Below are 11780 nucleotides of genomic sequence, written 5' to 3' on the forward strand. Positions count from 1 at the left end.
TAACAGTATTACAGCGAGAAGTACCCAGGCTAAAGAAGATCAAACAGCTTCTGCATGCAGTAACCCAACTGTGACCCAGGACTGCTCTGACAGATAGAGCTCAAGGTTATGGACTAAATGAACTCCATGGGCATTTTACACTCAATCCCAGGCCACAATGATCACTGCACATGGTTATGATATGAACCATTATTATTAAATAATTATAAGCATTTTGGACAGTTGGACAAGATGTTCTCAGTGGTCTTTTCCAAACTTAATGATTCCCTGATTCTATGATAAGGCTCACAGTGGTACCAATCTGTGAATAATAACAACAATGGAGGTAATATTAGTAATAATATTACTGTTATTAGTAACGGCAGTAATAGTAAATGACAGTGATAGTAATAGTAGAGGATAATAATAGTAAATAATATCAGTGATAGCAATTATGATAAAAATAATAATAAAAACAATAATAGCATCCTGAATAACAGCATCCCAAATAATCACGTCCCAGATGCTGATATCCCAAACCACGGCATCCCAAATTAAATAATCACGACACACACCCCGAATAACAAGACCCCCAGGCGGTGCTTTACCCCTGCGCTCCTAAACTCCCCCTGCAGGACTGCGGACCCCAACGTTCCTCCTCCCCCATCCTTTCTTTATGGGAGGAGGAGGGGTGGGTGGGGGGCGAGCCACGTGGGTGCGTCGCCCTGAAACCCGGCGGCGGAGCATCCCCAAGGCCGTGCGGTTCCGCGGGCGCTGCGCTCCCCGGTGCCTTTAAGCGGTGGCGGTGGCCGTCCTCGCACGACGCTGACATCAGTGCGGCGTCCCCAGGCTGCGCATCCCGGCCTGCGCCAGCAGCGCCATGGCGGCCAGCCCGGCCTACGGCGAAGAGAAGGGGGGGTCCTCCAGCCTGGGGGAGCCCGAGTACGGCCACGACCCCGCCAGCGGCGGCATCTTCGCCTCCGACTACAAGAGGTGGGGACGCGGGGACGCGGGGACGCGGGTGGCACATGCGCGCGCGCAAACACCCCACGAAGACAATGGCTGCGGGTGGCGGTGACCCCACCTCGGCGTGGGGACACGGATGGAGATGCGGCATCTTTGGCAAAAGGATGCGCCGCCTTTTTGAGGGGAAAGCGGCGTTTTGGAGCAGGGGGGTATGGGGAGGAGTGGGGATGGGAAGCAGCCTCCTCGCTGACCCCAGGGGGGACATGGCTCCCAGATACGCACCCGCTACGGCACGGGGTGGGGGGGGGCTGCAGGATCCTTATGCCCCCGTGCTGAGCATGCAGTGCCCAATGGCACGGGGATGGCAGGTGTCACCTGCGGCCAGCAGGCTTTAGGGGACACGGGGATATGGGGCAGTTTGGGGGGGGGGGGGGGGGGGGATTGGGAGGCGGAACGGGCAAAGGAAGAGGGGAAAGCAGGGTTCCCCCCCCCATCCGGCAACATTCGCCAGCATGGCATGGTACCCAGTCCCTTGCCCACTAGCACTGTCCCCTATCACCGATCCTTACAAAATGTCCCCCACTTTGTCATTGTCCCCCTTCAACTCAGCAGTGTCCCTCAGGTTGACAGTGTCTCCTACCTCCAGCCCCTGCCTGTGTCCCCCTGCTGGCACTGTCCCTTTACAACCCTGTCAATATTCCTTATTCTGACTCTATCCTTCCCCCCCACCCCCTCCACCCCATGCCATGACTCCCACTCTGTCACTGTCCCCCATCTTAGCCCTCCCAGCAATTTTTCCAAATTCCTGACCTCCTGGCAATGTCCCCCAGCCTAGCAATGTCCCCCATCCCTGACCCCTGGCAGTGGCTCTTTCACCCACGTGCTGCTCAATCTGTCTGTGGCCACACTGGATCTGTTATTGTCACCATGAGCCCTATGTGCCACCCGTCACTCTACTGAAACACCCAGAACTGTACCACCCCTTTGGGGATGTCCTCAGAAAAGACTGAGCCACTCTAAGTCCCCAGAGGAGCATCTCTGTGACATGTTCCCACATCCTGGCTACAGGGTGGGTGGCTCTTGGGACTTCAAAGCACCTTGGTGGCCTTGTTGGATTGTCAATGCAACCCAACCCGAAGCCCAGCATCAGGTTTCAGGAGGAGGAGCAAGGCCACAGCCCTGCCACCATACCCGCTGTCCCCAGGACCACCCTCAGCCATAGCAATGCTCTCACTGCCACCTGTGCAGAAGCTGCTGCGGCCAAAATCGGTGACAGGCAGTGATGTGGCTGAGGAGGTGACTAGCCCAGTGTTGGCCACCGAGGCTGGGCCACCTACCTGCTACAGCGCGCTGCGTGCTGACGAGCTGCGGCCACTGGCAGCCCCCAAGGATGAGGTGGCTGCCAGCACCGGGCAGCCACCACGGTAAGACCTCCCCAGGGAGCCCCCAGGGATAGTGACAGTGGTGGCTGGGGATGAGCATTGTCCTAGGAGGTCTTGGGATGTCGTGTGCCCCAGAAGACTGTTACCAAATAGTGGAGTTGTTTTGGTGCGGATCTGTCCTGGTATGGGAAAATTGCTGTTTTGTTGTGAAGATGGGGCTGTTGTGGGTAGATGCCAACTTGCAAGTCCCCCCCGGTTTGGTGGAGACAGAAGTGTCTTATAAAAGGGGACACTGTTCGCAATCACCACACCAAGAAGGGCACGGGGAAAAAGCTGTTTGTTGGGGTGCATTCACAACAGCGTGCCCAGGAGGGGACAAGAGACGTCCAGCTGATGACCAGGAGGGGACAGAGTTGGTGGCCAGTGCCATGCCAGTCACTCCAGCTCCTTTTGCATGCAGCTGTAACCCAACTCCTGCCCTATCAATATTGCACAGCCCCAGGGGGTCAGGTTGCAGGCATCTCTCACCACGGGAAAGGGCTAAAAAGGGGGCTAAAAAGGGCTAAAAGTGGCCAGCAGCACTTTCCACCCTGATGTGGTACAGGCACGATGACCTCAAGGAGATGCTGGACAGCAACAAGGACTCACTCAAGCTGGAGGCTATGAAGAGGATCGTGGCGGTGGGTTGCGCTGTGTGCAGTGCTGTTCTGTGCCATGCCGGGCTGTGCTGTGCCATGATGTGCCACACCAGCCACCCCAAGTCACACCACTCCTTCCTTCCGTAGATGATCGCCCGGGGCAAAAATGCCTCCGACCTCTTTCCAGCTGTGGTGAAGAATGTTGCCTGCAAGAACATTGAGGTGAGCTTGTTCCCAGGGCTTGGGATGCTCTCTGTTTGGGAGGGTCTTGGGAGTGTTTGGCGGTCCCTACAGTCTTGGTCTCCACCCTGTAGGTGAAGAAGCTGGTGTATGTGTACCTGGTGCGCTACGCAGAGGAGCAGCAGGATCTAGCCCTGCTCTCCATCTCCACCTTCCAGCGGGGACTCAAGGTGGGAATCATTTCTGCCCCTTTCTGGGGCCAACAGGAAGGCCGTGAGGCTGTCCTGGCTCCTTGCAGCAATGCATATATCCCAGTAGGACCCCAACCAGCTGATCCGTGCCAGTGCTCTGCGTGTCCTCTCCAGCATCCGTGTGCCCATCATTGTGCCCATCATGATGCTGGCCATCAAGGAAGCTGCGTCAGACATGTCCCCATATGTGCGGAAGACAGCTGCCCACGCCATCCCAAAGCTCCACAGGTGATAGGACGGCTGCTGAGAATGAGGGAGACTCATTGAAAGCTCTGCACATCTTTTTGCTAAATTCTATGGGCTCAGATCTTGGTGGTGGAGTTTCAGCTGCTTGGTGCCAAGAGGGAGGGAAGATTTTTGGGGCTAGATACAATCCCACCCACACCAAGCCCACTCTTCCCTTGCAGTCTTGACTCAGATCAGAAGGACCAGCTCATCGAAGTCATTGAGAAGCTGCTGGCGGACAAGACCACAGTGAGCTCTGTTTCTCTCCTATCCCCAAATGTGAAGATGCTGTTGTCCCTGCTGAGCCAGCATCCTCCTGGAGGTGCCACCATCTCTTTAGTGCCAGCATCTTCACAAGGATGTCACCATCCTACTGATCTAGCATCCTCACAGGGATGCAGCCATACCCACAGAGATGGCATCCTACAAGGATGCCACCACCCCCATCAAACCATCATCCTCATGGGGAAATCCCCTTCCCCATAAAACCAGCATCTTCTTGGAGATGCCACCACTCCATTGAGCCACCCCAACTTTTCCTCCATAGCTAGTGGCCGGCAGCGTGGTGATGGCGTTTGAGGAGGTCTGCCCAGAGCGCATTGACCTCATTCACAAGAACTACCGAAAGCTCTGCAACCTGCTCATTGATGTGGAGGAATGGGGCCAGGTGGTGATCATCAACATGCTGACCCGCTATGCACGCACCCAGTTCCTCAGCCCCAATCAGAATGTGAGTTTGGGAACCTCAGAGTGTCTTAGCCATCTTGGAGTGTCCCTGGCCACCTTGACACCAGGGATGCTCCAGTGTCCTGCTGCTGTGGTTTGGGTTTTAGAGTGAAAGTGTGTGTTGCTGACAGGAATCCCTACTAGAGGAGAGTGCAGAGAAGGCTTTCTACGGCTCCGAGGAAGAGGATACCAAGGATGCCAAGGCAGAGGCTGCCTCGTTGGCCAAGCGCAAACCCTATGTCATGGACCCCGACCACCGCCTGCTGCTGCGCAACACCAAACCCCTACTGCAGAGCCGCAATGCTGCAGTGAGCCCAATTCTAGTCCTTCTTGTCCCCAAGGCCATCAGCAGTGTCCCTCAGCCTTGGGCTCACGATATGCCCACTGGGCAAGAACCCACCACGGTGCTGGGAATGTCTTGAGAGATCTCCATGGGTGGCATTCCCCAGGGTTCAGCTTCCTCCCTGTGCTGCTGGGAACGGCAATTCCCTGGCATGTCTCCATGAAGCACTGGGGACAGGCAAGTGTCTCCCTGCAGGTGGTGATGGCTGTGGCACAGCTGTACTTCCATCTGGCACCCAAGGCAGAGGTTGGCGTCATTGCCAAGGCACTGGTGCGGCTCCTGCGGAGTCACAGGTATGTGGCACATGGGTTTTGGTGGTTCCCCCCACCCTAGAGGACATGGCCAGTGAGACTCGTGGGGAACCTCAGACATCCTGGATAAGGGGTGGAGGCATTGTGGTAGCACTACCTTGATGGTGAGTCTTGGCCTGTCTTCATGGGGGCATACGGAGACAGAGGTCTGGTCTGCCCCCTGATGGTAGTTCCCTCTCTGTCCCCACAGTGAGGTGCAGTATGTTGTGCTGCAGAACGTGGCCACCATGTCCATCAAACGGCGGGTGAGTCTGGGCACTGGTACTGGAAGAGTCAGCCTTGTTAACTCTGGAATGGAGTGAGGACTGTCTGGCAGCCAGTCATCAGGGCCACCTGCCCATGGGTGAGCACGGTAGAGACAGTGATGGTACTAACACCACTGGCTCTCTGCGCAGGGAATGTTTGAGCCCTATCTCAAGAGCTTCTACATCCGCTCCACGGACCCCACACAGATCAAGATCCTCAAGGTGAGCTGGAAACACCTGGCAGGGCCCAGGACTGGGGACTCTGGGGCTCCTTGGAGCTCTCCAACATGGAGCATCCATCCTCCATGCTGGAGGGACAGGCAGGCGCCGTGGACTCAGTGACCTCAGGTCATGTCCCCAAGCTGACTACCTTTCCCTCCTTCCTGCAGCTGGAGGTTCTCACCAACCTGGCCAATGAGACCAACATCTCTACCATCCTGAGGGAGTTTCAGGTATGTCATGGACACAGGCAGATTTAGGCACCATGTTGTCATTGTGGCATGGCTCTAGGTGCCAAAATGCCACTGCGCAGGGGGCAGAGGAGAGCCCCAGTGGGAGGAGAGAGATGAGGCTGTGCCAACCCCAATGCAAGGCCCCACATGGTGCAGGCACCCAGTGCTGGCACACAAGTGATATGCTCTGCCTTGTACAGACCTATATCCGCAGCATGGACAAGGACTTTGTGGCAGCCACCATCCAAGCCATTGGACGCTGTGCCACCAACATCGGCAAGGTGCGGGACACCTGCCTCAATGGTCTGGTCCAGCTCCTCTCCAACCGGGACGGTGAGCATACATGGTGGGGGGTGAAATATGGGCTCTTTGTCCCTCAGGGAGGATCCCCCTGAGGCTGAGTCTCTACCCACAGAGCTAGTGGTGGCTGAGTCCGTGGTAGTCATCAAGAAGCTGCTGCAGATGCAGCCAGCTCAGCACAGTGAGATCATCAAGCACATGGCCAAGCTCACCGATAACATCCAGGTGGGTCAAGGCTTGTGTGTCCTTCTCTGGAGCAGAGAGGGTGGCAGTGATGCCACATGCCTGGGGTTCTTTTGCAGGTGCCAATGGCACGGGCAAGCATCCTGTGGCTGATCGGCGAGTACTGTGAGCACGTGCCCAAGATTGCACCTGATGTGCTGCGCAAGATGGCTAAGACTTTCACTAACGAGGAAGACATCGTTAAGCTGCAGGTCATCAACCTCGCAGCCAAGCTCTATCTAACCAACTCCAAGCAGGTACCCTGGGCACATGACCCCACTGCCTGACTCAGTTTCCTTAGCCCAAAGACTGCCCTAAGCATGTCCCTCGATGCAGAGCAAGCTCCTGACCCAGTACGTGCTCAACTTGGCCAAGTATGACCAAAATTACGACATCCGTGACCGTGCTCGCTTCATCCGCCAGCTCATTGTGCCCACTGAGAAGAGTGGGGCCCTCAACAAATATGCCAAGAAGCTCTTCCTGGCTCAAAAACCCGCTCCCATCCTGGAGTCCTCTTTCAAAGGTACCCACTCTGCTTGCAGGGTGTGGGGACATGGGGTGAAATATCACCGCAGTGCAATTCCTGAGCTGCAATCATTTCTCATTCTGCCGTAGACCGGGACCATTTCCAGCTGGGATCCCTGTCCCATCTGCTCAATGCCAAGGCTGTTGGGTACCAGGAGCTGCCAGACTGGCCAGATGAGGCTCCAGACCCCTCTGTGAGGAATGTGGAGGTGTGTGGGGCACCCTGGTGTACATGGGATATACTAAGGTCAGGACATCTTGCTGGGGTCTTGGGAGAACTCCAGAAGGTGCCACATATCCTCTGCGGGTGACCGCACAGCCACTTTGAGTGAGAACCCTAACAAGCCTTGTGTCAGCAGGTTCCTGAGTGGACCAAGTGCACCAGCCGGGAGAAGAGGAAGGAGAAGGTGGAGAAACCTTTCTACTCTGACTCAGAGGGGGAGTCAGGGCCCACAGAATCAGCAGACAGTGGTGAGGACGTGGTGGAGCCATCATGGTGGGCAGAGGACACCATGGGGGAGCATGGGGTCAGGGTCACCATGCTAAGGACATCCCATCATACTGGGGAAGCTAAGATGTGGTAGGAGATGTGGGGGTGCTACAGCATGCCATGAGCAGCTCTGGGGACATGGGATACAGTGGGACACTGTGGGGTATGGTGGAGATGTAGAGACAGAGCAGTGGGAATGAACCATGTCCCCTGCAGAACCCGAGTCCGACAGTGAGGAAAGTGGCAGCAGCAGCAGCTCCGGCACCTCCAGCTCCAGCAGTGAGGAGGAGGATGAGGAGGAGGAAGAGGAAGGCAGCGGGGAGCAGTCAGAGGACAAGGAGGAGGAGGAGGAGGAGGAGGAGGAAGAGGAGAAGAGGAAGAAGAGGAAGGAGAAGGGAGGCCCCCGGAAGGCACCCTCAGGGAGCATGGGCAGGTAACCTGGGGAGGCTGGATTCCCCCAGCCAAGCTGGTGGCATGGCCTCCCCTAAAGCCTCCCTCTCCCTGTTGCTCCAGTGAGGAAGAGGAGGCTGAGGGGAAAAAGGTGAAAAAGGTTGTGGGGCCACAGGGGAAGAAGGGTCATGCTGAGACCTCATCAGAGGAGGCCAGTGCTTCTGAGAGCAGCTCCTCAGGATCGGACTCTGGTACTGAGGCACCAACCACGGTCCAGGCCAAGCGGAGGAAGGTGGTGAGAACAGGGCCAGGAGGAGGTTGGGGGGGATCTCTGCACTCTGCTCACCCCATGTCTCTGACACCTTGTAGATCCCTAGCAGCAAGGCTGGCCCCAAGGAGATCTCCTTGCTCGACCTGGATGATTGTGAGTGGCTGAGTGGGATGGCCATGGTGGTGGCTCTAGGGAAACTGAGGCATGAGTTCCTGTAGGGGGATGCAGGGATGTGTGGGGTCTTTGGAATGGGGACAGAGAATGTGGGAGTGGATGGCTGCCGTCTCCTGTGGCTGGTCGTGGGGAGGTGACTGTGCCACCAGGATATCCCATGCTGCGGTTTCCCCTCGGGTGGTGCCTGAGGGACTTGCCCCTGAGACTGTGCCACTAGGGCTGTCTCCATGTGGCTGTCCCCATGTGGCTGTCCCCATGTGGTTGGTGTCCCTCTGCTGTTTCCTCATGGGACTACACCATTGAGGCTGTCCCCAAGCAGTGTCCCTCTGCTGTTGTCCTCATGGGGATACACCACTGAGACTGTCCTCATGTGGTTGGTATCCCTCTGCTGTTGTCTCACTGGAGTTGTCCTCACATACCTGTGAATACTGTCCCCATGTGGTATCCTCATAGGGCTGTCCCCATAGGACTGTGTCTCACTGGAGCTTTGTTAACCCTTTCCTCCCCCTGCAGTCACCCCCCCACCTCCCCAGCCCGTCTCCTCCAGCAGCATCATCTCCACCAGCCTGGTGACTGATCTAGAGGGCCTCACGCTTACCGACACCTCCCTGGCACCTGCCGTAAGTGTCCTCCATGTTCCTCCCATGGGCTACCCAGACCCTGTCGCCCACGGGGTGGGCTTGGTGGCCCATATTGTCCTGTGGTCCCTGGCAGCTGCTGAGCCCAGCGTTTGGCACGGTGAGGACATACGAGCTGCTGCACCGCATGGCGGGTGAGGGGCTCTCAGTTGAGTACTGCTTCAGCCGCCGTCCCTTCCCGGGAGACCCGCACATGGTGGCTGTCCAGATCCAAATCTCCAATAACACTGATGCCGAGGTGAAGAGCCTGCGGGTCAGCGAGCCCAAGCTGCTTGCGGGCATGCGGATCCAGGAGTTCCCTGAGATTGGTATGGTGTAGCACAGCACCAATGCTTTGGGGATGAGAGGGGACAGTGGTGGAGGGGAGGTGGGACACGGTGGCAGCCCTGTGCTTTCAGAGAGCCTGGCACCTGGGGACACAGCCAGCGTGGTGATGGGCATCGACTTCTGCGACTCCACCCAGGCAGCCAACTTCCAGCTGTGGTGAGTGACTGGGTAGGAGGGGACAGGAGGGCTGTCCCAGGGGATGGGGACAGTGGGATGGGTATCAACAGCCCTCTAAGGGACACAGGGCTGCAGTGGACAACAGATAGCAGGGCAAGCCCTTTGGCTACCCCAAGGGTTGGGGAACAGCAGGACAGGGTACAAGGGAGCCCAAGGGGCAAGGAATGGCAAGACAGGGCTTCGGGGACAGCTAGATGGGCACTGGGGGAAAAGGGATATCAGCACAGAGCATTGGAGTATCCCAAAAACAGCAGAACAGGGTGTGGTGAACTGCAGCAGACAGTGGGGCAGAGGGATGAGGACACCAGGATGGGCTTCGGGGTCCTTCCAAGGGAGGAGGAACACTGGCAGGGTGCTCCAGAGGACAGTGGGGCATGTACTAGAATACAAGGAGGTGGAAGCAGTCCCCGGTCCAGCCAGCCAGAATTCCCTATTCTCCAGCCATTTTGTTCCTCAGTTTCCTTCCAATCATCCTCCTGCCTGAGATGGCTTAGGGTTAGGGTCAGGGCAGGGGCAAGTAGTGTCCTCTCATGCATCCCCTCTCACCCGCCTGTGTCCCCAGCACCCACACGCGCCACTTCTACGTCTCCATCCAGCCACCAGTTGGGGAGCTGATGGCCCCTGTCTTCATGAGCGAGAACGAGTTCAGGAAGGAGCAGGGTAAGTGTCAACCAGGGCCATGCCAGGGGGTCACCCACCATCCCCACGGTGGCACTCACTGCATGCTTTGTCCCCCTGCCACTTGCACCATGGCCCAGAGCACTTTGCACGGCGGGGTAATGGTAAGTGGCTCTAGAGTAGCTCCCAATTTCCCCTCTGGCCCCAAGGTTGCCCTGTGGGGTAGTGGGACATCTCAAGATCCTGTCTGTGGGTCTTCACAGGGTCCCCAGACCTCTTCCTGCTTGGCACAGGAATATCATGTCACTTCATGGTGAGTGACAGGGATGCCCTGGCCCTGTGCCACCTCACTCCAAGAGACATGTCTGTAGTGAGCTGGAGATGCCAGGATGCGGTGGGTGCTCAGTGCCTATAGAACCTGGCTCCATCACCTCACACTGCTGCTGCCTGGAGGAGCCCATCCCTACAGACATGGGACTTGGCCACAGGCTGCTGCCACCAGGCAGGGTGACAGGGACAAGCCTGGAAAGGGTCACGGAGGAAAGATTTTCCCAAATCCACCTCTGCCAAGGTCTAGGGAGTCAGGACCTTGCTGAGGATCCAGAGGTGTCCTGAGACAGAGCTGAGCTGGGAGGGGACAGGACTGAGGGCTTGGCTTGAGGACAGCAAAATGGGCCCTGGTGGGGACACAGCTGCTACCAGTGATGGACAGAGATGAGCAGGGCATCTGCTGCCCGCTCCAGGGAAACTGACGGGCATGAGTGAGATCACGGAGAAGCTGACACTGCCTGAGAAGTGCCGGAGCGACCATGCCATCGTCCAGCAAGTGACCTCGGCTGCCAACGTGGGACGTGTGCCCTGTGGAGCTGACAATGAGTACAGGTAGCCTTGTAGCATCTCAACTTCCCAGGGACTGAGACCCACTGCAAGGATAAGGTTGGGTCTGGGCACACACGGTTCTCCATGCAACGCTACCCAAATGAAATCAGCTCCCTTATGGGGACTCTTGGGGCTTCCTTTAGGACAAGGAGCCCCTCCCACAAACCCCCTGTGGCAGTGGCTGTGGGTGGCTGACACCTCCCCGCTCCCCATCCCAGGGCAGGGGACGGGCTGACGGTGCAGGGCTGAGCTCACCCTGATGCCTCATGTTTGCTGGCGGGCAGGTTTGCGGCCAAGACGGTGACCAGCGGGAGCCTGGTGCTCATCACCCTGGAGTGGCGGGAGGGAGCGGCGGCCCAGCTGACCATCAACAGTGAGAAGATGGTCATCGGCACCATGCTGGTGAAGGACATCATCCAGGCCCTGGCGCAGTGACAGCTGGGCCCCTCCGCACTCCTCCACCCCTCTGCCCTGCGTCGCTCTCCCCAAATCCTCCTGTCCCCATTATGGGGTTATTCCCTGCCCCAACCCCCATGGAGCGGGGCAGGGTGATGTCCCTCAGTGGGGATGCGGTAGCTCCAACCACCCATCTCTCACCAGTTGCCCCATGTAACCCTATTTATTACGGCCAATAAAGCTCTCCTCCAACCCGCACCCAGCTCCTCCAGTGTGTGTGTGCAATGGCTGGGCAATCCCTCAGCATCCCACACAGGCAGACCTCACCGCAGCCTTCCTGTAGGTGCGGGCTGTGCGCAGGCAGGGGAATGACTTTTCCCACTGCGATAGAAACGGGAGAACAGCTTTAAACCAACAGAGGGACGTGGAGGTGAGCAGCGAGGAGGACACCCAGAGGCGGCGAGGCGCAGGCAGTGCTGCCCAGAGCTGTGCTCCCCATCCCCGGAGGCGACGAGGACGCGGGTGGACCCCGGGCAGCGCGGCGGCAGGGCTGGAGCTGCATCGCGGTGCCGGTCCGTTCCAGGCCGAGCCGCACTGGCTCAGTGCGGGGATGGAGCGCTGTGGGCGCAGGTGTTACCGCGCGCCGGGCTAAAGAGCACAGCTGCGCCTGGACAG

The 11780-nt window shown here is 57.8% G+C and overlaps 1 protein-coding gene across 2 annotated transcripts; it reads left to right on the forward strand.

Annotated features, from left to right (window-relative positions):
• Positions 1 to 692: 692 nt before the first annotated feature.
• AP3B2 (adaptor related protein complex 3 subunit beta 2) lies at positions 693 to 11370 on the forward strand. Of its 2 annotated transcripts, none has more exons than XM_072345373.1 (27): positions 693 to 972; positions 2932 to 3007; positions 3113 to 3187; positions 3280 to 3375; positions 3464 to 3624; positions 3804 to 3870; positions 4169 to 4351; positions 4479 to 4655; positions 4886 to 4983; positions 5192 to 5246; positions 5397 to 5468; positions 5636 to 5698; positions 5899 to 6031; positions 6114 to 6223; positions 6301 to 6477; positions 6557 to 6743; positions 6836 to 6954; positions 7105 to 7216; positions 7452 to 7668; positions 7749 to 7920; positions 7995 to 8049; positions 8584 to 8690; positions 8785 to 9016; positions 9107 to 9191; positions 9775 to 9872; positions 10574 to 10712; positions 10994 to 11370. In XM_072345373.1, the coding sequence occupies exons 1-27, from the start codon at positions 860 to 862 to the stop codon at positions 11142 to 11144; spliced, it is 3330 nt and encodes a 1109-aa protein (XP_072201474.1). In that variant the 5' UTR covers positions 693 to 859; the 3' UTR covers positions 11145 to 11370. The 2 variants fall into 2 exon arrangements, with proteins under 2 accessions (XP_072201474.1, XP_072201475.1); XM_072345374.1 differs by having other exon boundaries at positions 708 to 972; positions 7749 to 7917; positions 10994 to 11362.
• Positions 11371 to 11780: the final 410 nt, after the last annotated feature.

This window comes from Excalfactoria chinensis, chromosome 10 (genome assembly GCF_039878825.1).
Source record: "Excalfactoria chinensis isolate bCotChi1 chromosome 10, bCotChi1.hap2, whole genome shotgun sequence".
Taxonomy (NCBI): domain Eukaryota; kingdom Metazoa; phylum Chordata; class Aves; order Galliformes; family Phasianidae; genus Excalfactoria; species Excalfactoria chinensis.